The sequence below is a fragment of the Diadema setosum genome, chromosome 4, assembly GCF_964275005.1.
Source record: "Diadema setosum chromosome 4, eeDiaSeto1, whole genome shotgun sequence".
NCBI classification, from domain to species: domain Eukaryota; kingdom Metazoa; phylum Echinodermata; class Echinoidea; order Diadematoida; family Diadematidae; genus Diadema; species Diadema setosum.
Genome location: NC_092688.1, coordinates 10619240 through 10646334, shown reverse-complemented (window position 1 = coordinate 10646334; position 27095 = coordinate 10619240). Strand labels below are relative to the sequence as shown.

At 40.5% G+C, this 27095-nt stretch overlaps 1 protein-coding gene across 2 annotated transcripts in view; it reads right to left on the bottom strand.

The window, feature by feature from the left end:
* Positions 1-2492: 2492 nt before the first annotated feature.
* The window catches only part of LOC140227552 (piwi-like protein 1), a 47576-nt gene continuing 22973 nt past the window's right edge, over positions 2493-27095 (bottom strand). Inside the window, exons 6-19 of one of the 2 annotated variants that reach the window (XM_072307960.1) lie at positions 25894-25974; positions 24557-24751; positions 24130-24301; positions 20993-21168; positions 19062-19176; positions 17947-18134; positions 17406-17481; positions 16244-16444; positions 13349-13458; positions 12250-12320; positions 11254-11404; positions 5715-5846; positions 5201-5348; positions 2493-3597 (exon numbers count right to left, since the gene is read on the bottom strand). In XM_072307960.1, coding sequence (XP_072164061.1) covers positions 3481-3597; positions 5201-5348; positions 5715-5846; positions 11254-11404; positions 12250-12320; positions 13349-13458; positions 16244-16444; positions 17406-17481; positions 17947-18134; positions 19062-19176; positions 20993-21168; positions 24130-24301; positions 24557-24751; positions 25894-25974 — 1933 coding nt within the window. In that variant the 3' untranslated portion in view covers positions 2493-3480. The remainder of the gene's footprint in view (positions 3598-5200; positions 5349-5714; positions 5847-11253; positions 11405-12249; positions 12321-13348; positions 13459-16243; positions 16445-17405; positions 17482-17946; positions 18135-19061; positions 19177-20992; positions 21169-24129; positions 24302-24556; positions 24752-25893; positions 25975-27095) is intronic. The other variant, XM_072307961.1, reaches the window with a different exon arrangement.

Here is a 27095-nt window from a genome sequence, read left to right as displayed (position 1 = left end):
ATTGTTGGTGGTGGATTTTGCGGCAGCTAGGCGACACATGCAGCACACTGCATTCAGTGATGGCTTCACTCGGTAGTTATATATGCAGCAAGTCTTGGAATCAAACACACCAACAAAGTCTTCTCTTGTTGAACGTTGAATGGAGTCCCTTTTTTCAAGCTTTCATAAAAACTGGTGCGTGTCAGATCCAATTTTACCTCTGTGGGAGAGCTGTCAAAATTCTGATAAAGATCTGTGCCACAGAAAAGTTTTCCTCTCATAGAAATGGAAAATATAAGCCGGAGTTTAATACAGCGCACAAACCTCTGACACATGCATCTACCAGTAGAAATAGTGCAGCATGTGCCGTACAATCTGTCTGGAATGTTCGCGTCATGTGAAAATCGTGAACGTTCCATTGTCATGTGCGTGCATTCGTACAGACTATGGGTCGCCATCAGTGCCAAATGCCCTTTATGCAACTGTATATGAAGTGCTCCGTACAGTCTCAGCACGATATGAAGTGCTCAGTACAATCTCAGCACAATATTCCTGCACACCCCAGCAGGGCTGCATTTCCTAAGACAGCTCAGCAACTTGATTTACTATTATTAGCACTCAAAAACAACTAACAACAGTATGAAAAGAGAGAGAGATAGAGAGAGAGACAACAGAAGACGAAAGCCCCTGTCAGACTACCCATAACTGTGCTTATAGGTTCACTACCCAATATTTTGCTTTGTGTAGTTTGGGCAGTCTGACCGCAAACTTCACAAAACTTACTTCCATGTAGGGACCTAAAAAATTAAACAAACAAAATCCAGACTTGCTGAACTTTTGGGAATATCTAAGAACACCAGCATATCATTCATTCATCCATTCAGCCTTTTATTTATTTTTCATTTTTGGTCTGTATGTGCCATGGCAAAGATGCAATAACCTATATATACTAAGGAGTCATCAACACATTAATGCCAACCAGGGTGAAATGCACTAACTTTCACATTTCCTGGTGGATTTTTTTCCCCCCACCACAAACCAAGGAATCTTTGCATCAGCTACAATTCCACACAGGATAGCATCATCTTACGAGTAGCTGAAGTAAGTCTATACATCCTACTTATGACTCTGTCATTACCATGGCAACCTGTTCGTGTACAATGTCAATGCCATCTTTAGGTGCTAACTGGAAGGGCTAAAATGCTGTTGAAACTTCCCACTGAGGGCATCTCAACGTAGGCAACTAGAAACATAAACAACCATTCAAATACCCTTACAATTAATAAGCAAACAAACAGTAGTTTCAGCAGTAATAAGAGAACTAACGCAGAATGAAGCAGCTTAATATATTATGCTTTCTACGACACTAAGTTAAAAAAAAAAAAAAAAAAAAAAAAATATATACATGTATACACAAATGGAAATGCGTAAGACGAGCCAACAGCGCCTTAACCCTAATCAGGCTGGGCTTTTTTGGCTATGCTATATCTGGGGGGGGGGGGGGGGGGGGGGGGCGGATTCCGCCCCCCCTTCAGATCTCGCCTATGGAACGCGCGATTGCGCCGAAAATCGGCACACGCGACGCCCGCGACGTATTCTATCAAAATGTATGGTTGCTTTCTCCGAAAAATTTTTCTTATATTTTATATTAATTATTGTAATTTATGCATAAAATCAGTTTTGGGCTCTAAATCACTTATTGATGCTCCAATTAAGCTAATTTCTTTTTTAAAATGTTTCTTGTATCATTCTTCTGAGACATAGGATAAAAAAAAATCTGTATCAAAATTAATTTCTTATGTATTTTATTGTTTTTTGAATTTCTTATGTATTTCTTTGTTTTTTGACCTTTTGTTTTTGTTTGTTTTTTGGCCAAAATTTGTCACAGACATTTTTCGAAGCATTATTATGCTAAAATAAATTAATTTCGGCCATTCTAAGTGAAGATATGAATTTTATGTGAATTAATTAAAAAAACACAATTTGCATTGGATTTGTACACAAAATCACGTTTTGGAGCAATTTTGGGGTCGACAAATTTTTTTCGAACGGGCGTCGCGTCAAAACGGTACGCGCGGGCGCAACAATTTGGGTCTCAAAAGTTGCGCGATACTTGAAAGAAAAAAGTCATGAAACATCGCGGCGGGAGCGTATCGCGTTGCGAAGATATTGCGCGAAACGTCGAGGGGGGGCGGATTCCGCCCCCCCCCCCCAGCCTGATTAGGGTTAAGATCATGTTTTACATAGTGAAAGCTTGCTTAATACAACTTGACTGTTTACAAAGAATACAAAGACGAGGACTAGAGGACTATAATGATGCTGGGGACCACAAATACTACCAGAGGACTCAAACCAAATCTATGCCCTAGCACCAAGTGTGTGGCTATACAAGTCATGTGCTTGAAAGAGAAGCTATGGAATGAAAAAAAAACAAACAAAAAACAAAAAACAAAAAACAACCCCAAAAAATGCTGTTGAAACTTCCCACTTAGGGCATCTCAACGTAGGCAACTAGAAACATAAACAACTGTTCAAATACAATTAATAAGCAAACACACAGTAGTTTCAGCAGTAATAAGAGAACTAATGCAGAATGAAGCAGCTTAATATATTATGCTTTCTACGACACTAAGCTAAAAAAAAAAAAAAAAAATTATATACATGTATACACAAATGGAAATGCGTAAGACGAGCCAACAGCGCCTTAAGATCACGTCCAACATAGTGGAAGCTTGCTGAATACAACTTGACTGTTTACAAAGAATACAAAGATGAGGACTAGAGGACTATAATGATGCTGGGGACCACAAATACTACCAGAGGACTCAAACCAAATCTATGCCCTAGCACCAAGTGTGTGGCTATACAAGTCATGTGCTTGAAAGAGAAGCTATGGAATGAAAAAAAACAAAAACAACAACAACAACAAACACACAGATTAAACTTTGAATTTGTATTTACATTTATAACTTTACTGAGGTTGCCAATGGGGGTCCTCCCTTGTCATTGGAAGACCCAAACCCAAGTTGAAGGTTTAATCTGGTCCCTGAAACAGCTGCAACATGTACTTAAAATCGTATACAAACACTAAAAACAGATTGAAACCTGGCTTGGTTTCATTACTCTATAACTCACACACTTGGTGATTAAAAAAAACAAACAAATCAAAACAGAAATAACAAGTCCATCTCTTGGATTTTCTTACTACAGCTAGGTGTTGATGATACAATGAAACAGTTCAAACTTTCTTTGGCATTAGTCATGGCAAAATTCATGTTCTTTACACCAATGCATATCATTCAAAATGTGGAAAGAAGAAAAATGACAGAAAACATAACATAAGATAACATGGCAAAAGGTCACAAGTACTGATCATTGTGTGACTCTCCAGACATGGCTGTTTCGCATCTTGGAAAATCATGCCTGGAAACCAAGGTAGGTGGGTTCTCTCCATCCAGCCGCTTCGTGGGCCGCTTCATGGGCCGCTTCCGGGGCCGCTTCTCACAGGTAGAAGAGCGTGTCTGACAGCATCGGGTGGTGCTCCTGGTGGACGCTCTGTCCGATGAGGAATGCTAGCTTGTGGGCGTACATGCAGGGTGCTGGCACTCGCACCGTTCCCTATTAAAAGTCAAACAAGAAAACACACACACACACATGTAATACCCATTATTTTGCCCAGAGTATGTTGCCACATCACATATTAAAATGACAGATTTGAAATCTAGTGACTGCAACTCCATCCATCAAATCCTAATGCAAGATGTTTCCAAAATGAAACGTCTTTCTTTTCCTTTTTTTTCCCCAAGTAATGACACATATATACATCAATTTTGGATTAAAAAACGGTACATTTGATTAGTAACATGAGATATTCCTAAGCACAAAACATGTATGCAAATAAGTTTGCTGAGAGGTGACTTGTATAGGAAGAGAAAGCTGCTGACAACAAAATTCAAACTTTTGAAGATTTTCAATAAAACGTTCCGCAAAGAGCAATCACGACAAAAGATTATTCCACCTGCAGTTCTCTGGATATCTTCTAGCGTTTTGAAACGCTGATTCAAAACGCTGATTCGAAACGCCGTTCACGGGAGCACTGTTTATGCTCACTTTCTTTGAGCCTTTGAAAGAGCGTTTGCGATTGCTTCGCTGACCTCAGCAGAGGCAGGTCAAATTGGGGCGCGCGCTGCGATCGGTGGCCTGGCCTGAGAGAGCAGCTGGGAAAGACATGCGTTCACAGTAAATGGGAAAACTGCACAGGCCAGGGTAGCTGGCTGGCCAGGCACGCACTTTTTCACGTGAACCGGTAAGGCGTTTAGATGACGTCACTCTAAACGCGTTTAGAAACGCTGTTGCGTTTATGCTTCCCCGTCAAACGTGATTAGTCAGAAACGCCGATCGTAAACGCACCTTTTTGTGCGTTTTGGATCGGCGTTTTGAATCAGCGTTTCTGTCGAAGTGAGCATGAACGCAACAGCGTTTTGCACTAATCACGTTTCAAAATGCTGATTCTGGCCCGAAAAAGGGAAGCATAAACACGGCCTTGAACTTCTCGATCTTTTGCCAGTCTGACCGCGCCTAAAGATCACTTGAAAAGAACTGGGACAGTTTGACAGCAAGTCACTAACTGGCATGCTATCTCTCTCTCTCCCATTTTTTTTTTTCACTAAATGCAGATAATTTCTATCTCATGACCTACGGCCCTGCAGATTCCCCTTAATCCCCCTGAATGAAGGAGATTTCTCCAAATTTCCTACTATCCGCCTCAAAGGGAACGCAAACCCGAAGAGCAATGTAGATTGAGTGAAAGCAGCAACATTAGTAGAACACATCAGTGAAAGTTTGAAGAAAATCGGACAATCGATGCAAAAGTTATGAATTTTTTAAGTTTTGGTGTTGGAACCGCTGGATAAGGAGACTACTAGAGGTTATGACGTATGAGAGGACAACAATATAAAGAAAATATAAAGAAAATTCCACAAAAATTCATTTTTCATGAAAATTATAAATTCCCTCAACTTAATACTGACATATGTTAAGGGTAGCAATTATTCCCCCGCTTTCTGAATGCGGTTAGTCAAGTGCTCTTTCATAATGCTAGAAAAGTGAATTTTTGTTAAAAAACTTCATCGTAACCAGAATTTTGTTATAACCATGTTCGTTATGATGGGAGTGCACTGTATGAAAAAGCAAACACATGGCCAGTCTGGTTGCAACATACCGGCCAGTTGAAGTACAGATGGGTCAGCTTGTAGGTCAGTCTCTGCATATGATCTGGCCGGAGGTTGGTGGTATCGTAGACCACGTTGTAGGAGGTGGGGCTGACCGTTCCCTGGCGCACACTCTGACTTATGATGAAGTAGTCGTACCTGAGGATGAATGGGTAGGAAAGAATAACAAATTGTGTTATTATGACTATGCATCACAAAATGTATACAAAGATTACGGCCATATTCATACATGGAATCAAAAACTCGTGAAAAGTAACTGCAATCGACAATCTATCATTCATTCACTTATTCAAATCTATGAGTAGCTTGTTACAGAGTACAAAATCATTTTAATGTAACAAGTCTGTACATACACTGCCATAACTATTTTGCAGCTTACTCTAATGACAAGCTGTGGAATTATTATTATTATTATTATTTTTTTTGCTTTCTGTTATCTTTATTTTTTTTTTCAGGGGGGGGGGGGGGATGGACAGAAAGGGGTATGGAGTCCTCTAAGCTTACCACATAGGCCTGGTAACGACATCATCGATGACGGTTCCGGGTGGAGGGTTACCGAGGTTCCCCCGGTCATTCAGGAAGAATCTGTTGTTGATCCTCTTCTTGACGACGACTACAGCGAGCTTTTGAGGTGCGCTGATATCGGACGAGACAGAAAAGAAAAAAAAAAGCAGTTGACAAAACAAGAGTCATGCTTGGCCAACTCGCAATTTGAGACAATGGGGAGGATTATCAATTAGGCAGTGCTGCATGCAAAGATGATATCTAATCTCATTTCTACAGGGAGGTAGCAACCCTTTTACCTCCTAGCAGTAAAACACATGGTTTGATCTCAATTCTATTACTATGGTTGCATACATCAAGAACCTAGAGCTGGATAATCAGTAGCTGAAGATATTTCCATGATCTTGGCTAATGAAAACAATTTTATCTGTAAGCACATGGTTTATTTAGATCCCAAGGGCTAAAATGAGACATTAAGATACAATTACAAGAGACTGTTGTGAGTGCACTCACTCCATTTATTCACATAGAAGCCTTGCTCTCACACTATTGGTTGTCTCCTGTTTACACCTTTGAGACATTCATGAACCAGTCTTTCACTACAGCTCCAGAATGGTCATGCACCAGTCTGCCACACTTTCTCAAAAATTTGTTCACCAGTCTTCCAGAACCACTTAAGTGTGTACAAAATGGTTTTCCACTACCTTTTGTCATTCATGTCATTTATTTCTACTTAATAAAACATGCATATATAAAAATGTGACAATAATATGTCAAGTGCAAGATGACACGTGCAAGATGACAATGAGATAAAACAAACAAACAAACAAGCAACCAACCAAAGTCATCAAGTGAAGGGGTTAATGAGAAGACACTGGGCCGTATTAAAGGTCCAGTTTACCTTTGGGAGCAGTGATTTCAAAAATGTTCAAGATATCACATTTGATGCATATGTGTAGGTCTGTTGTATCACAAAACATCCTACCATATAAAATTTTTGCAATAAAGCCTAAAATATGAGGAGATATCAGCATTTTTCTCAATAAACCATAACTGTATACGGTTTAGTCTGGAAGCATTCTTATTATAACTATTGTTCACATTTTGTGTATTTAACAGTACTCAACATCGATTATACGGATTCAAATTTTTACAGTGGATGTTTCTATCCCTAACTCACATTTTTAAGAACTATTTTAAAGCACTAATGTTGTTTTTTTTTTTTCATCTGCAAATGGTAAATTATGCCTTTAAAGGGATGGTACAGTATTGGTGGAGATGAGAATTGGGCTTTTAACTTTTTGCGAGATACCAAGAAAACACTTATGATATAGTACAGAGCATACCATTTTAAGAGGAATTCAAAGTTTATTTGATGAAAATCGGGTTTGGAATGACTGAAACATCCGAAAACAAAGTAAAACAAAGCGATCGTAATAAAGTGTGGGTCCCACACTTCATTAGAATCGCTCTTTTTTGGATATCTCGGCCATTTCAAAACCAATTTTCACCAAATAAATGTTGAATTCCTCATAGAATTACATGCTCTTTCATATTTCATAAGAGGTTTCTCATTATCTCACCCAAAAATGTTAGAAACCTGAAATTAGGTCTCAACCAAAACTATACTATCCTTTAAAAAACTACTTCTGGGATGCTTATGCAAAAGCTCTCACAGAATGATGAAATACAACTCGCAACATCTTTTCTCACTTTCTCTCCTGTGATCATACGACTGTAGGTATTTAAAGGACAAGTTCACCTTCATATACATGTGGATTAAAGACGCTCGGTCGTCGATTTCAATGGGGATAAATTTCTGTTTGCCGATGCTGCAACACAGTTCGCGCGAGTATGAAACTATGTCTTGTCGAAAGTATTTTGAGGATCAGCGAAATGTTCCTTCACAGAGGCCGAGGAGACAAGTCTTCGGCACAAGCTCGGATGTGATTGTTCGGTTTTGCGTGTGCTGCTCATTGACTCGTATACATTTCGCGAGTTAGTGCCGTAAGTCGCTAGATCAGCGCCGATATGCACAGTAGTAACCGTCTGCGTAGCGACTCAATCCTCGTAATAATTTGACAATTTGTAATTGTGTTACGTTTTTCACTTTTTGCGACGAGGAAGAATATCATGCCTAAGGGCCTACGGCTACGGCCTCCGATGGATCTAGAGGACATATTATTCGCAGATTTGTCTATTGCTGACATTGAAGTGGTAGATCCCACAAGCTGCAAATGCTCTGGTTCGTGCTGGTATAAAAGACAGGGCGAAATTGCTGTCCCTGCAAGAGCGGGGGCAGAGCTGCACAGCGAAGCAGTGCAAGCAAAGATCGTATGGAGTGTACGATCTTTGCTGCAAGCTGTGGTAATAATTAATAAACGGAGAGTAGCCGACCCTGTACCAATAGGTCAACCAGCTGTGTCAACTTCAGTAAGTAGACCTACGCTGTAGTATAGGCTATGGTCTAAACTTATTGATTCATGATTGTTTTACCAGTCGCTAGACCTAGAATATTTTGATCGTGAATTACTGTGATGTTACGAAGTCTATGTATGTAGTAGGGCCTACATATAGTCAACATACATAATTGCTCGCTACTCGTACTCTCGCATAAACATTAGGCATGCAATCCATCAGTGTTACCAGGCCAGCGCATGCATAGGCGCGTGCATACTCGTTCGCTGAGATAATGAGCAAGAGAAAGATCCCGAATGCTCCAAAACCGCAAGCCGAACGATTGAGAATGGCGTTATTTCGTGCGTTCGGCTTTAGGAGAGAGTAACTTCGGCTGCTGTCGTGTATTCGGAACCGGTCTAGTTCGCACGTGATACTCGATCTCTCAGTAACATACAGGTGAATAGGAATTTTGCACGGAATGGGCGGCGTGCGCAAGATTCAGAATTACCATTGCGAGCTTTTTCTCACGACGACCGGGCGTCTTTAAGTGAATGCAGCAATATTATAAGAACACATTAGCGAAAGTTTGGGGAAAATCGGACAATCCGTTCAAAAGTTATGAATTTTTAAATAATCTATGCAGTCACTGCTGGATGAGAAGACTACTACTGTGTGTGATGTTACATGCGTACAACGATATAAGGAAAATATAAAGAGAATTTCATAAAATTTAATTTTTTTCAATAAAGTGTACATTTCCTCAACCTGTCACTGACGTATGTTAACCCTAAAGGGGCCGGGCTTTTTTGGCTATGCTCAGACCGGGGGGGCGGATTCCGATTTTTTTGAAACAATCAATTTCTAATTTTAATTAATTAATTATGCAAATTAAGCTCAAGGTGATATTTTAGCTTAATTAAAAGCATTGAGAGTCTAATTTTTGATCTGTAAATCTGTTTTAGCATATTCAAAAATTGTACATCACAAAAACTTCCAAAACTCATTTCAATTCTTATGTATTTTATTGTTTTCAGAATTTCTTATGTATTTCTTTGTTTTTCAACTTTTGTTTTTTCTTTGTTTTTTCATTGGAAATTGTCACTGACCACTTTTCTACCATAATTAGCACAAAATTAATCAATGAAAGTGGTTAATTGTAAAAATAATCAGGTTTTTATGCCTTTCATGACAGAGCACTGTTTTCCATAGGAAATGTACACAAAATCACAAAATTGTGCCCGTTTTGGAGCGACATTCCGTGACAAAAATGGGCGTGGCTTCGCAAAAGTATGCGCGGACGTTGCAAATTTGGTCTCAAAAGTTGTGCGAGACTTGAACGAAGAAAGTCAAGAGGCCTCGCGATGAGGCCTTCTCGCTTTACAGAATTATAGCGCGAAACATCGAGGGGGGGGCGGATTCCGCCCCCCCCCCCCCCCGGCCCTTTTAGGGTTAAGGATAATATGTGACCCGCTACAACAAAAGGATCCTAAAGTCGCTGAGCCGAGAGAATTAAGTTTGAAGTTGCATCATCAAAATTGGTCAAAACAATCGGATTTCTGTTTTTAGCATAATTTTATAGTCTAATGTTTTGTCTATCATCTGCCGAAATTTTGAAGCTAAATGATTAAAGGAAAGGCAGGAAATCAGCGTTTTTCTGGGTCATGATTTTCCGACTTCCAACGTAACAGAAACGTGTCCGAAGATTTGGATTAAGCCCCGCAGCTAGACTCTGCCCCTAGCAACGAGGGAGTGATCTAATTGGTCAGTGCGTGGCATCCTGATTACTGATTGGTCGTGCGTAGACCGCTGGCGCTAAGCTTGAATGAACATCGCGGAGGTCGCTAGGAGCATGCCTTCTATTGTCAAGCAGTGAAAACTGTCTCTCCTCCCCTTGATCATGATAGCGTGGGAAGGAAAACTTTGAAGGCGTTTTTCTCGAAACTCTGATTTCCTTAACCACTTGACATGCGCTAATAAAATCATCGATGTCTCCACAACCGAGTGCTTTTTAAGTTGTGCTATATATGATATTAAAGTAGAAGAGTAAGGGAATAATGTCATGCCATTTTAAGAAAATAGTCCTACCCCGACTTTCAGACCCTTTTGTTGTAGCGGGTCACATATTATTCCCCTTGCCTTCTGAAAGAGGCAAGTCAAGCGTTCTGTTATCATGCGAGAAAAGTGAGAATATGTTGAATTTTCTTAATGTTTTTCTTTATATCGTTGTATACATGTGACATCACAAGATATAGTAGTCTTCTCATCCAGTAGTGACAGAGTATAAACTTTAAAAAATTAATAACTTTTGAAAAGGTTGTCCAATTTTCCTCAAACTTTCACTGATGTGTTCTACTAATATTGCTGCATTCACTCAATCCACATGTCTATGAAGGTGGACTTGTCCTTTGAACGCTGCACACTGGCACTTGGTCAGATGGTCCAGAACCAGTAACTTTTTTGTTTCAGAAATAAGCCAGTAAAAGATGGAGAAACTTGGTACCTACTGATCAGACAGACAGGTCGGACCAGTAGAAAAAAAAATGGGTTACTTTATAGTGTGCAGCCCTGAGATATTTATTCTGAGCTTCTTCAAAAAACCATATCCTCCCCTCTGTAACTATATGTATCATCCTCTGAACTCCAATGCATCAGCCCTGGGCATATTAACACACTCACACACACACCCTACCTATCACATACACTCTACCCATTTTTTTTTTCATCTAAAATCCAAAGGGACATCACAGGACAGATCTCTGCATTTTCGAACTCTTTCACTTCTCTCTGATTGACCTCTTCTATACTGGAAATCTATCAAACTCATCCGAGCCTACATAACCATTTACATAATCTGAATATTTGGTTAATCAGTCATTGTTTTCTCATTTGCATGTACAGAAATGCTTGTTGTGATTATTTGGTTGATGAATATTTACGTGATATGACATAAAACTCTATGTTAGTCCATGGAATGCAAACTGACCATTAAAACTGACTGGAAGTCAGTTAGCCTGCAAATTTCAGTGAAGCAAATTGTGTGCTGCCCTGTGTGCTGATTTGTGTGTGCTCAAGAACTGAGAGAAACCGAGTCCTACACAATGATGTGTCGATGGACAAGTGAGGGAAGCGTCCGACTTACGTTTCTGGATAGACCTTGCTCATCGCCTGACGGATTTGGCTCACTTCGTAGTTTACCACGGTGGTGAGTTGGCTGTCACCCACGCCGTCGCGGAAGACGATCACACGATCCGGCAGGAATGAGTTGAGGGTGTGGTAGCGCTTCAGAGCATCTAACGAAGAATTCAAATCACTGGGTGAACATGTCATTCAAACTGAATAACCCGCAACATTACCAACAACACAATCTGACACATCTCCTGGGTTGATTGGTAGTATTAAGTTACTGCACAAAGCTGTGGCATTGTTAGAGTTCAAGGTACAATGATTCCACAATATCATGCCACGTTGGATAAGCGGCAATCGCAGATTGGCTAAAGGAAGATTATCTAATCTCTTGTGTGCAAATAAAACGTGCAAGATTTTATGAGATGGAAAATGTGGTGCCTTTTGATGTACACATCAAAGAGAGAAGGGAAATTGCAACAATATTCATTCATTCATCTATTTTTACATCTCCAACATGTACATATATTTTTTTCCACATCAAACATACTGTAAGTATATACATTGTCAATATTACAAAATATGAAATTATATTTATGGATAAACAAATGATAGGGTGAGAAAAAAGCACAAAAAAACATTCTGACGTTTAGAAAATGCAGGAGATGGGGAGGAATGCTGAAGAAGCAAAGCTTGTAGAGTGCATTCCCCCCAAATATAGCAAAACAATTATACATATCATATCGTTGATCTTCTACTTTGTACACGAAATTAAATTCACAAAATGAATTACACAAACTACGAATAAAAACCTAACTGCCCTAGACAAACACCCAGACAAATCTAAACACTAAGTCGTTGTCATGCAGAGAATAGAACAGGAAAGAAAAGACAGAGAGATAAAGAAGAAGACATAACATGGTTGGAAAATTGAATAAAGAAAGAACAATGTCGATGTAAAGAAAAGACGTTATAAATATACTATATTTAGGCATGCAAAGCCAATACTTACTTGTCATCAGAGTGACAAAGGCGTCGCCATGCTCACTGCCCGCAGGCTGGAATGAGCATTGGGAGAAGTACCTGTCAAGGATGGATAAAAAACACAAAGGATTGAAGCAGCCATGTACACTGAAATGAGAGGTGGGAGGCTGAAACTCGCCTGGGTACACTGCAGAGGATGATAGAACAAGTAGGCAACTTTCCAACATTCACATATGTTCCTGCCTTTCCAAACTGAAGCCCCTTGGCAAATTCAACATGGTATGTTTTTTGCCAAGGTTTTATTTTCAAACCACAAGTGATATAATACCTACACAGATTTGTTAGTGGCAGTATAAACTGCTGATACAGTCTCTCAGTTTCTAGAAATCATCTGCTCATTCAGAATTCTTTGTTGGAAGCATTCCATGGTATTTACTGTTCAGCTAATTAGGAGACAAAAATTGGCTAAAAAGTCGGAGCCGTCTGTGCAGTGCGTCTTGAGAAAGAAACTCCGACATCATATCCCAAGCAGTGAAACGCGGGTGCATCAGCATAAGCATTTTACCCAAACACAGAACAAGTATGCATTCATATCTAGACATGCAATGCCATACAGACACCACTCCCTTCCCCCTCGACACAAGATTTACACGCAGGCACAAATACCCTACATTAAGGATCCATGTTTCATGTGGAATATGCATAGACATATCTTCCTAAATCTTTGTTTCAAAGTATGTAAAATATTGACTTCAATGATCACAACCTTTTTGAATTTACATCAAATGCCATCACTGGAACAGATGCAGTTATGTGTAAGTAATATGCAGTGACAAATTGTATTCGCTTTTATTGGGACCCTCCGGGAGGGGGGGGGGGGGTGGGGGTGAAAAGGGTATTATGGATCCCCTGCACGTAATTCCATCTCATGAACCATACCAAGAAAACGTAGACATCACTTCAGGTTACGAATGTCATACTCGGCCATTACAGCATAGATATACTAGCATGCAAAGAGAGAATGAAAGAGAGAAGATAAGAGTACAACACAAGATACAGACAGTGGACCAAAAGGAAGAATGAGAGAGAGAGAAAGAAGGGGACGGATGGGACCGCTTGCTCCTTACCTCGTCTGGTAGTTATTCATGGTTGCTACGAAGCCACAGACGGACCTCTTTGATCGGGCCCCAGCACCCTCATGGAATGAGTCGATACCAATGATCATGAGTTTGGAGAGCTGCCAAAATATGGAAAATAACATACAAATAATGAATGTTAATGAGTGCACTGAGCAGAATATTTCATGAGGTGGAAGATGAATGGGTCGACAATTTAATCTTTCACCAAATGAAATATTCTGTCCATTGCACGAATGAAAAACATTTATTATTTGTTTTATATAACGCCTAAAATAGGTTTTTGTCATTTGATTTTTCATGAATTTAGAAACAAGAGTGAATGTGTGGGATCCGAGATCAGCAAGACATGCTCAACTGAACGCTTTACGCTAGCGCACTGTCTCGCATACACACTGCAAACACAAGCGTTTAACACGCTTAGTATACTAGTTCCAGGCTCTCGGCATGCATGCAATGAAGCAAATCGTATGGATCCAAAGTTGCACGGTAAATGGAGCCACAGTGGCATGGATGATGACGTCAGAGTGAAATGGGACGAATGATCAATGTCGAACAACCAATCAAAGGACAAGGATCTATCCCTAGGCAATTTATAACATACGATGCAACATCCAAGTGGGTGTATACCCTAGCATTCCATGCAGTGATGATCAAATTTTGTGCATTTGACGGATGTACCCAAGATCACTGGATCGGATGCCATCGATGACAAAGACAGTCAAAGATCTTACCCATGGGGTTCAATGGGGTTCTATGTCATCACACTCACAACAATGATTGATTCTTTAACTTTTGTTAAATCAGAAGAAGTTGTTCTACAAACAGTTGAACACACAACTCATTTCACTTTATGATTGCTGCAAGACACTAGTCCTCTAACGCGCACAAGGAGACTGGCAAACATTTTCTCACCAGACAATTCAGAGGATTTATGCCTTCACGATCCTCCTTTTGTTAAATTAAAGATAATATAAAGTTTTGGTACCTCAAAAGTTTCCCTGAATTTCCTTGTCTTAGTTTGTGTTTCAGGTTAAAGTACCTTTCATATAACTAACACTGTGAGACTTACTCGCCCCAAAGTGCTCTCATGTCTTAGTAATCATGCAATCAACTGCCACCAGCAGCCCCATACGCATAGCGTAATGGGGCTTCGCATTGTAGCATTCAGGATCATGACAGATTATAGTATCGCGGGTAAATATCAACTTAAAATCCAAAAATTTCTTCAATTTGAAGACATACCAGTTGAGTTGAAGTACTGAAAACAGGCTTCGGGCAACGTTTGGTTCTGCCAATAGTCCCTTTCTGTTCGAACTGATGACTGAATGTGACTCGGTCGAGAGGATATTGGGAGAACTACACTGAATACTACGGCCAGAGCATGCGCACACATCACATGCGCACAAATTTCAAATCCATGAACGGATAAGATGTCTGTGTGCGCATGCGCTGGCCGTCAATTCAGTGTAGCTCTCCCAAGGTCCTCTCGACCGAGTCACATTCAGTCATCAATTTGAACAGAAAGGGACTATTGGCAGAACCAAACGTTGCCCAAAGCCTGTTTTCAATACTTCAACTTATCTGGTAAGTCTTCAAATTGAAGAAATTTTTGGATTTTAAGTTGATATTGACCGGCGATACTATAGTCTGTCATGATCCTGGATGCTACAATGCGCAGCCCCATTTAGCTATGCGTATGGGGCTGCTGGTCGCAGTTAGCTATGCCTATGGGGCTGCTGGTCGCAGTTAGCTATGCGTATGGGGCTTCTGGTCGCAGTTATCATGCAATAATGGTTTCGTACAATACGTGTACAGCACTAGAGTCAAACTAACGGCTCTGGTACGAAACCATTATTGCATGATTACTAAGACATGAGAGCACTTTGGGGCGAGTAAGTCTCACAGTGTTAGTTATAAGAAAGGTACTTTAACCTGAAACACAAAATAAGACAAGGAAATTCAGGGAAACTTTTGAGGTACCAAAACTTTATATTATCTTTAAGTACACACGTAAATCATTAGATTACGAGACACAGTTTGGGGCCAATGACAATATCCTAAGTTGTCCACTTCAATGAAATGTTTTGAAACTCCTCTCCCCCCCCCCTTCCAATTAAAACAGAATTGTCTGTGTTTGCTTGGATTTATTTCACTTAGTCACTTAGAAAGTACTTGAATGCTTAAGGGCAAGCTTCCAGAGGACTGAGAATATTCAGTCACCTCGGAAGTTTGGACAAGGCAATGAAGTTCCTTAGGCCCCAGTCACATATAAACGCAGATGCTCAAGGATCTACATGGTGATCCATGGTGATCCAGGGAGGTCCGGGGAGGTCCAGGGAGATCCGGGAAGATCCGGGATAGTTTTGACATCGATGGAGTGTCGATGAGCGTTGGTATGACTGTACACACAGTATCAACACGGCAGCTACACGGATAAGGCTGGAAGAGCGTGGCGTCTACACGGACAAACACGGCATCTACACGGATCAACACGGCATCTACACGGCAGCCACACAGACCACCCTGGATTGCTCTGCCAACACGGCAATCCCCGGATGACGCCGGATGTTTTTGACCTCCAAAAGTTGCTGTGTTGGCCTCCCAAATGTCCCCGGATCTACACGGACATACATGGATGTCCAAGGCGTCAACACGGATCCCTCCCCGGATCACCCCGGATCAGATCCGGGGTGGTCCGGTATGATCCGGGTTGTCTATGTGACTGGGGCATTACCAAGGGGGGCTTCTGCTGCTGCCAGCAGACTCCAAATAGGGATCTCACCATCAAGATTCATTGGTCTTAACAATGGAAACAAAAAACACCAATGAGCCAACAAAAGTAATGTCCAGCTTCAGTCACACACACACACCAAAAAGGCTTACCGGAATCTCCACTCTCCAGAGGTCTCCCCCCATCTTGCAGTTGAGCTGCATGGCGATCTTGGTTGCCACCGACATCAGCATCTGCTGCTTGGAGATGGTGCGGGTGACGATCACCTGACTGGGGCAAGGGCGTGTCACGATGCACATTTTCTTGATGGCATCATAGCGGTCCTTCCGGTTCGTCGGCAAGATGACCACAACCTGTGGGGAACAGGAAGAAAGAGCCATGTCGATGCGACAGCAAAAAACAAAGAGAAGAAAATGTATATTGTACTATATTTTTACAAACGCACACAAACACATTTACACATGCACATACACCCACATATGTGACTCTGTAACCACAAAATCATCGCAAAGTTGCCACACATGGATTCTTAGTTGAGGGCAGATTCTAAAAGAGCAAACTTTTAAGCTTTAAAATGATGTGTATCTCAATATAAATAGACCTTCCTAACACATCTCAACTCTGAAAACAAAGCACACACTCTGGAAAAGTGTCACTGTGAAGAGATTCTTTGGTCTATTCAAGTGTGTAGTGCCTCAGAGCTGCACTGTGTGCAATGAATGGGATGAAAAACAGGATGAGACACTGGTATAGCAACCAATATGCGAGGATTATCAGACTAAGTCAACATTTTCCCCTCTGTATGAGCACATTCTATTCATGACTTCATACCAACTTTCAAAGCAGTAGCACATCCTTTCAAAAGCTTTCATGGTTGAAAATGAAGAGTGTGCAATAAAAGGACGTGTAAGAAATGACAAGTGGTCTCTACGACACACGTAATCACACTATTCTACAAAAAAGTGTCATACAAAAACAAAACTTCCCATATGTTTATAATCCCAAACTTCAAAAATCTGAGGAAGACTCTTCTGGTGTCAGACTAATTTTCCTTCTACAGGGATTTGTATTCATGAATGACAATAATCATTGTAGCAAGTCACTGACTACAAGACCAAAATTCATGCACAAATATAAAGAGGCACAAAAACAAAGTCTGGACAAAGAGACTAGAAAAATTGCATTTTCTACCATAGTTTATATTCCGTATCTAAAAAATCAAGGCATGTTAAGGCATCCACATTGCACTGAGAGGCAGCTATATCACAAGCAGTTACTTTTGTATGCAATGCAAGTGCAACATGCGCCACTTACGATCTGAGTGTCATCAGCAATGTTGTCTTGGAGGGACCTGACGTAGGTCTCAGCACGGTCGTCTTTCAGCACCACCCTAGCAGGAAGGAAAAAGAGGTTATAACTTAAGAAGGCGAAAATGGGCTCTACAATACTCCTTGATTGATCCACATCACATTTAATGCTTTTTTGTTTACTCGAATTTCACCAAAGTGGAAATTTTCGCGGTGTACAAATTTTTGCGCATTTTGCATGACAAGAAACCAGCACAAAAATTAAAACACGCAAATATTTTTGCTTGTCATATGTTCTACTAAAAAATGTCTTGCTTTCACGGAATTAAAAAAATGTGAAATTCATCTCACCTCATTGAGCACTAAATATTACTCATGAGAAAATATCCACTTTTACAGTAAATAGTGATTATATATGCGCATATATACCAACACTGAAACATGGGCAGCCTTATTACTGAAAACAATGCCTTTTCATAAAAGGCCCTGCGATCTATATTGTAAGACTGAGCGCAAACATTATGAAACAAATAAGAAGATGTGCTCACTTTTTGGGCTGGGCCACATTCATGCCCATGGGGCCACCAACACGCTGCAGGGCCCCGATGAAGTCGTTGCCGCGGTTGGCATCTCGACTGGTGTAGAAGATGACCCAGCTCTGGAGCGGAATGCTATTGGTCAGCTGGTTGCCCCTTGTCTCCCTTGACCAGTCAGCATTGGACGGGTTGTAGGAAAACTACACAGACAAGAGACAACAAAAGACATTACAGCAAGTCAGGAACTATTGAAAAATGCCCTCTCCCTAGCTAAAGTTAAGTGACGTTTGACCTTTGACCTAGACAGATTTGCCCCAAAACTACTCTGCCCACATATGAGTCATGCAGCACAGCTGGGCCAAGTACTAAATACTGTATACGCCATATATTCCGCGAGTCTAAATTTTCGCGAATCGGGAAGTCCCGACGATTTCTTGAGTGGTTAAATTCATGATCGTGGAGTCCTGTACTGAACGGAGAAGTGTACACGCATGTGTCATATTCACATCAGGATCAGAGTCAATATTTTTGTGTGTCTTTAATTTCACAAATAGCACCCGACTCGCGAAATTCGCGAAAAAAAAAAACCTCGCAAAATATTCGGCGTATACAGAAGCCCATGAAACTATTTTGTTGGCGTTTTTTCCCCCAATATGGACAAGATCCGTGGCAGACATGCAGTAGATATCCAGATAGATGGACCTGCAGATTGAAAACACGACAACTTTGGCACCCTCTAGGGCAGAGACATACAAATTGCAGTATCAAGCTCATTAAGAACTGCATATCACTCCCTTTGAAGCAATGTTCATCATTAACATGGTCAGGGCAACTCAAGTTGACATTTTATTTCCAATTAGATTGGCCTTTGTGTCTAAGTGGGGATTTTAAAAATGACACAAATTTGTACCATTCTCTGAATCTCTTCTGATGTCAAAAAATAAGCTAAGCCTGTCACAGCACACAAAGTAAAGTCTATCTAATGTTTTATTGGCAACTAATACCTGCTCAAAAATCAGATCGAATAGACCAACTTCCACACAGCTCTGAAGTTGCATAAATGGGTAAAAAAAATTGTCCATGTCGGTGAGCTATGAGGAGCAGAGAACACTGTACATCACACATACCTGCTTGTTGACTTGGAATATTTTCTCAGGGGCAAGCACACGGCCGGGAAGCTTGACCAATTCCTTATCAAATTTCAGGCCCCATCCCTCCAGAAATGGCGTGACCTCTGGGTTCCTGACAAAACATCAAACAGCAAAAACAAAATAGGATGAGATTCACACAAAATTAACGGAGAGAGGAAAGATTCTTTGCTGGAAGAGTATGTATTGATCATGGGTTATAAGAATCACAATATAGTATTCACTGGATTTAAAAGTCAAAGATATGGTAGCATGGGGGGAGAGAAGGAAGGCCCGATAGAATCGACCTTCATTCATAGCCCACCGGTGTACATTTGGAAACCAAGACTAATGCAGCCTGATAGAACAGCAGTGCCAATCTGAGACAAAGTGCATCAAAGTGTGCGTTCATCAGTATTATTCAACTCCAGTCAAGATATTTTGGCTGCGCGTTTACTTAAGTAGAGAACACTGACAAAGGGTTTGACCTCTGATAGGCCAATGACCTTTGTCATTCCCTCACATCTGCTGCATTTCTTACTGTTTTTATTGTATTTATATTTTACTGTAACTGTCCTTGTACTGTTTGTGTTTTGTTTTGTACACATTTCCGTGTTATGTTCTATACATATTATACATTATATCATGTCTATGTTTGTACATTTTTAAGAGCTGTGACATAAATTGAATTAGATGGAATGGAATAAAACTCGAACACAATTCCTTATAGAGTTTCTCAAATATATCTGAATTAGGACACCCTTCCCATGGCATGAAAACTGTCCTCCATGTTATCTTTAGTAATTCAGTTCTAATCAGGCTGGGCTTTTTTGGCAATGCTAAAACCGGCGGATTCCGTCCTCCCCCCAGATCTCGGCCATCAGTTGTGCAATGAAATTTGGCATGTGTGACACCCACGTCATAATCTACACAATTTTTTTGAAATTGTCAATTTCTAATTTTAATTAATCACTTATGCAAATTAAGTCCAAGATCTTATTTTAGCATAATTAACAGCACTGAGAGTCTATTTTTCAGGTTTTTATATATATGTTTTAACATATTCAAAAATGGTACATCATGAAAACTTCCAAAACTCATTTCAATTCTTAGGTATTTTATTGTTTTTTGGTTTGTTTTTTTTTTTTTGTTTATTGCAAATTGTCACTGACCACTCTTCTACCATAATTAGCATAAAATTAATCAATCAAAGTGATTAATTGTAAAAAATAATCAGGACAGAGCACTGTTTTCCATAGAAAAAATCACAAAAATCACAAAATTGTGCCGATTTTGGGGAGACATGCAGTAACAGAAATGGGCGTAGCTTCGTAAAAGCATGCGCAGATGTTGCAAATTTGGTCTCAAGTCGCGCAAGACATGCAACAACAAAGAAACTCAAGACTCCTCATGATGAGGCCTTCTCACATCACAGAATTATAGCACGAAATATCCGTCCACCCCACCCTCTCCTAAGCCGTTTTATGGCTGGAGTGTACTTGTTGACTGCAGCTAAGGTGCCCACAGGTGCTGGAGTGTTGTTACTTGGCATAGCACAATGATAGTGCAGCTACTGTTGACACTAGCATGCCTGTTTGGTTTAAATATTTTCCAATAGTTTGCTCATGCATGACAAACTGCGGCCTTTGAAAGCAATTTGCAATAGAAAGACTAACTACCAAAAAGCGCTCACCAGTTAGTGTGTAGTGCTTGACTGCTGAAAATCCAGAAAAAAAAAGTGTCCGGATAAAAACTCTGGTTCCATTGTAGAATTTAGATTCTGCTCTCGATATTTCATATGATTTAATTAATGCTACACTGCAAATTGATGCAAAGTAGCCAATAAATACAACATTTACCAATTTACTTCATTCGTCAATATCCTGTCTTTCTTCATTACTGAATTTGTCTCCAATAGAACGGCTACCTACCCACTGATTCTCTTGTTAAAGGTTGTCAGCTCCTCACATCTGCCACGTGGTGCCACCCTGGTGAACTGTGCGAGGTCCTTCATCACCTGGAAGTTGGCCCGCATATCGTCGGTCAGGCCCGTCATGTAGCAGAGCTCAGGAGGCAGCAGTATTGGCCCCATTCCCTTCTTCTCCTCCTAAAGGGTATGAATCATTACAAGTTTGGTTTATTCAAGAGTTTCCCAGTCAACTTGGCTAATTTCAGTAACAGCAGTACCCCAAACATGCCCAACTGCAAGAAGCGACTACGTACAAGTAACTCATGATTGGCTCATTTTTTATTGAGCACAGATGCTTATAACTACTCAAAACCTTGTTTGATTGCTCATAGCTTGACGATGAAGGTGACCCCATTAACCCTAACAAGAGACCCGGGGGTCACGCGCTCACCTGAGTATCGCAAGTTCACCTTCCATGCATTCTTTCGGCTCTTACCTGAGAACATTGGAAACTTATGGTGGGGGTAGTGGTGAGAATGGGGGCATGGTGTCCATTTACATATTCCATCACACTGGTAAAAATACCTGCCAAGTACACTGTAATTAATAGAACGTTGGATTATGCAGCTTGGGAAAAAAGACTGAAAGCCCTATCACTTTTGATTAGAACTAGAGACAAATATTATTTAATATTCATTAATTTAGGAGAGCATTTTAAGGAAAGCATGGTGCCCATTCAAACACTTTGAGATCTTATCCCTATGGGAATGCTACTTGACAAGTTTGGTGAAAATCCATTATGTTGTTTTTAGCAAAAAGATGAAAATTTAGGCCCGCATTTAGACCCCCCCCCCCCCCATATCCCATCCTGCTTCCTTGGGTCCCAAGGGGATGGGTGGGGAGGGCACCCCTGATTCTCCCATGAACAAACTTGAAACAACAGTCATCAATATACTGACTCATTGTATTAACTAAGCTCAATCACTTCCAGTTCTAGAGAAAATCTGTGAAGATTCCCTACAGGAGGGGGGGGGGGGGGGGTGGGGGAACCCATGGGGCCCCCAGGTGGGGCATGGTGCCAATTTGACGGAATTGAGATTCTATCCCCCTAGGGATGCTACCTGCAAACTTTGGTGAAAATTAGTTATAGGGTTTTCAAGAAAAAGCTGAAAATTTACAATTTTGGTCCAAATTTAGGCCCCCTGGGGCCCCCCAGGTGGGGCATGGTGCCCATTTGATGGGAATAAGATTCTTTCCCCCTAGGGATGCTACCTGCCAACTTTGGTGAAAATTCATAATGGCATTTTCAAGAAAAAGATGAAAATGAACAATTTGGGCCCCATTAGGACCCCTCCCCACCCCCCTCCGCTGGGTCCGAAGGGGGGCACCCCTGATTCCGCCATGAACAAACTTGAAACTACAGTCATCAATGTACTAATTCATAGTATTAACTTAGCTCTATCACTTCTGGTTCTAGAGAAGAAGATTTTTTAAGATTCCTTAATTTTGGGGGGTTTGGGCCCCTCTGGGGGCCCCCAGGTGGGGTATGGTGCCCACTTGAACAAATTGAGATTCTATCCCCCTAGGGTTGCTACCTGCCAAGTTTGGTGAAAATTGGTCAAGGGGTTCTCAAGAAGAAGATGAAAATGTAAAAGTTTACGCACGACGGACGAAGAGTGATCGCAATAGCTCACTTGAGCCTTTGGCTCAGGTGAGCTAAAAAGACGGGGGGGGGGGGGGGGGACCATCATTGCCCCCCCCCGGAAATTTGGCAATAACTTCCAGAATTTATAAGATCTCACCCCCAGACTTCATGACTTCTTGCTTTTAGAGTCTTACACATCTTTTGATACCTAATTTGTGCATATACTGCAGCGGTTATGGTGTTACATAACATTTTACGGTCACATGTCGGTCAAAATTGGCATATTTTTATGTGTTTATGTGTAATATGAATGAGGTTTTCCAAGATTCTAATGTGTTACTTTTGTTTTTCTTGCAGTCTGTTTTTCAGCTAATGAAATCTGATCTGAGTTTGAAATCAACTGTTCTGAAAAAAAAAAAAAAACCACAATAGAACACATAAGAAATGAAAATAATAATTAACATAATAATACCGAAATATAGGAGTTTGATATGCATAACGAATATAATTGTTTATTACCTAATTTTTGGTCTTAGACAACCAGTTTTCTTACAAATACATGTTAAACAACTTCCTTTCACATATTTCACCATTGAGGGATCACTAGACAACCATACTGGCACAAAATAAACACCAAATATACAAAAATCCATATAAATTAGCATATTTGCATAATCAATTAGCCTTCATTAGAAAATTAAGATAAATTTTTGTAAAATCAACAATGCATTCTTGTAGGTTATGTCATAAACTAGGGGCATGCTGACTTTGGTAACAATCTGACATTCCATGGCCGAGACTTGGGGGGGGGGGGGGGGGGGACCAATCATGCCCTCCCGGTCCAGTCTTTTTAGTAGAAGTTGGCATACCCATATGAACATAGTTAAAGGCATAATTTACCATTTGCAGACGAAACAAAAACCCAGCATTAGTGCTTTAAAATAGTTCTAAAATGTGAGTTAGGGATAGAAACAACCACTGTCAAAATTTGAATCCGGATAATCGATGTTAAGTGTTGTTAAATACACAAAAGTGAACAATAGTTATAATAAAAATGTTTACAGACTAAACCGTATACAGTTACGGTTTATTGAGAAAAACCCTGATATCTCCTTACATTTTATGTTTTATTGCAAATATTTCATATGGTAGGATGTTTTATGTTACAACAGACCTACACATATGCATCAAATGTGATATCTTGAACATTTTTGAAATCACTGCTCCCAAAGGTAAACTGGACCTTTAACAACAAGTTCATGGTTCACCTTCACCCCAGCAGGCACTGAATTACTTACAGGAAATGGAACATCTGAAACTTTTCGACCAGACAGGTTTTGCGCTGGTTAGGCTGACTCCTTGGCACCCTCCTCAGCCAAAAACAAGTGGTAATCCCATCCTGCTAGCAAATAAGGTTTACCCCCATTGGCGTATCCCAATGTGGTGAGAAGGTATACACCATACACACACAAATGATAGGACAGAGTTCCAACCATCTTCAAAATCTTACTCACTCTCTTCTTTGGTCTCGACACCAACATGGGCTGATCCGGGTCCTCGAGCTTGCATTCGTACGACTTCTGGAAGTACTCTTGGAAAGACACAGGGCCGCTCCTGGTGTCAAAGGTGTCCGAAGGGTGGGTGTCAAAGTCGATGTCATCGACACGGTACGTCTTGTTGTTGTATCTAGATAATGGGGAATTAAAGGGAAAGTTTAGATGTAGGAAAAGGCACTGGATATTGTACACTCTCATATCTGTAATGAGAGGACTATGTCCCATACACATGCACACACACACATGCACACACACATATACACACACAAACACAAGAAGAATAGAAAGCAGCATGTTCCATTGTAGGGTATTCAAAGGGGTAGCAATTCCTTTTGGGGATGATGCAAAGATGTCTGCTGCAGAGCTGAAGGCCCTGGGTCCTTACTTGGTGAGTACAATCTGGCCGACCAGCTGACGCGTGATCTCCTCCTTGAAGTTGCCCCGCGTGCGTTCGTAGAGCTGGTACATGACGTCCAGGACGGTGTGCGTCCGCAGCACCTTGTGCGAGATGTCTGCCATCAGCATGACGTCATATTCGAACTGAGTGATGGAGGTGGTGAAGCCAGGCCACAGCTTGAGACTGTTGTGGGAGAGAGAGGGTGAAATAGAAGATCACTCTGGACTCCCCAAAGCCTACAGCCCCTCATATCCTGGAAGCCCAGTTACTATTGATTTGAAAATGCAGGCTTGTGGCATTAACAACGCAAGGTGAAATGCCAGCTTTTTAAGCTAGCTTGGAGTTCAGTAGGGAGTCAGCTATGATGCTATCTACAAATGTTAACTGGGAACTCATTTTTTTCTCATTTTTTTCCCCTTTTAATGTCCTATGTTCAAGGTGACTTAAAGATGTTGTGAAGAGAGCAATTGTGAATTTTAGGTGTGAAGTTTTCATCATGGAAACTTCTTTTCTGCCTGTCTTTAATGGGCCTCTTAAAACAAATGTCAATCATACTTTTGTTCGCCTTTGCACTCATGACTATAGTCAACAAATCCATGGGCAGCTTGTTGTGTCTCTAGATATTGCTAGAAGTTTTCTCTTTGAAGGTTATTGCCCACTGGCTACTTGTGTTAAAGTCAGGGTAAAAATAAATCTATCAGTATTCAATTCCATACACCAACTGTAGACAACTGTTTGTGTGTGGGGCCAGAATTGTGGGAACTTTTGCTCATTAATCATGGCATGCCTGCTGCACTGCATGTATATGAAGAGATAGGCAGTCAAATTCTGCAAGTTCTGGAAATCATTAAATGCAAATACTTCGTTATGTCAGTTACATCACACATTTTAAGGCACAGAAAATATGAATAAACTTGTAACACTGATAAAGAGAAAAAATATATGGGTGAGGGAAATTCTTTGGTCTATTGAAAAATTTTCTGTGCATCCTTGACACTAGATTGTCAAAATATACAAAATTTACAGTGATTTTCCAAATAACAACCTGACGTGGAGTATAACATCTGTGTTTGAGATATAAATCCTCAACAGACAAAAGGCGTAGAAAGTTTGTATGGGAGCACAGCTCTGAGTTTAGATACAGCTAGCCACCTTCAGTAAATTCCTGTATTTTAGAAAGAGAACAGCACACACACACACATACACACACATGCACGCACATAAAGAAAACTATAGAAAAGGTGACTAACATAATGTTCCTGCGAGTAAACCTGTTGTTTAATACCCAAATGGTTACAAGCTGGGAGCACAGTTTCCTTACTCACCCATGCTGCCGAATCTCAATCGGGCTGGATGAGTCGTAGAAATGGCGTCCGATCTGCTCCATCTTGATCATTTTCAGGACCCTGGAGGATTCAATTAAATATAATTCATGTCAGATCTGGTGAAACTGCTGATTTAAAACCCAATCCATGAAAACCTCACATGGTTTGCTTTGACATTGCAACATGCAGACTTTGCAATAAAATTTCAGATTAATTACATAATCTCTGACACTGAGAGTTTTCATATTACATAACACTAAGGCATTTAAAACACAGTGAATTGAAACAGGTTGCAGTAAAACAATGCGCCTGCTGGCCATGAAAATGCCGTGTTTGGAAAGAACAATGAATGGGTAATAGCTTGCTATGCTGGTGGGAATCCAACAGAGAGAGAACATGTATGAAAAGTTCTCTCATTTTATCCTGTGTATGCAGGCTATAAAAAGGACACAGACCACTGGTAATGCATAGCTCACTGTTAACAGAAAACCCAGATGGTTGCTGTAAAACATGATATATTCGCGGCATGAAATTTTCGCAAATTGGAGCCGACAGCCTTTTTTGCGGCATGAAATTTTCGCGAACTGCCTCTGGCATTCAATGCATATGGTGTAGACAAGAACTTTCGCATGCATTTTAATTTCGTGAATCTTGGCACTCGTGAAATTCGCGAAATTAACCCTATCTGTGTCAAAGGCCGAATGAATCGGCCCAAAACCTGCCATGTAAATGCTTCGGCGATTAAATCGGCCCTATTTTGATTGACAGATTACTGCAAAGTCTATGACACTACCACTCTATAAATTCATCCTGACTAGATATATTAGCACACTTTATCTACTTTCAGGCAACATTTCATTCATAAAATCAGAAATTATGCGAAAAGTGTGAAATGTAGGTTGTAATTGCCACACACTTTTGTTCATAGAATGAAAAGTACTAATGCTACTGACGAAAAAAATCACATCTGAAAGCTGAATAAATTCTCTACAACATTTGTGTAGACCTTTTTGGGATACAAGAGCATGTTGTGTGAGAAAATGAGGTGGTAACATGTAGAAATACGTCTGCAAAGATAATTATGTGACATAAGAGGGCGTCCTGCTCAAAATTTGAGGGCGCCCTCACTCAGAATATTACGTAATATGAAAGTTTAGACCATAAGCTTTCAAATGATGTATAACATGACACATTAATGTCAA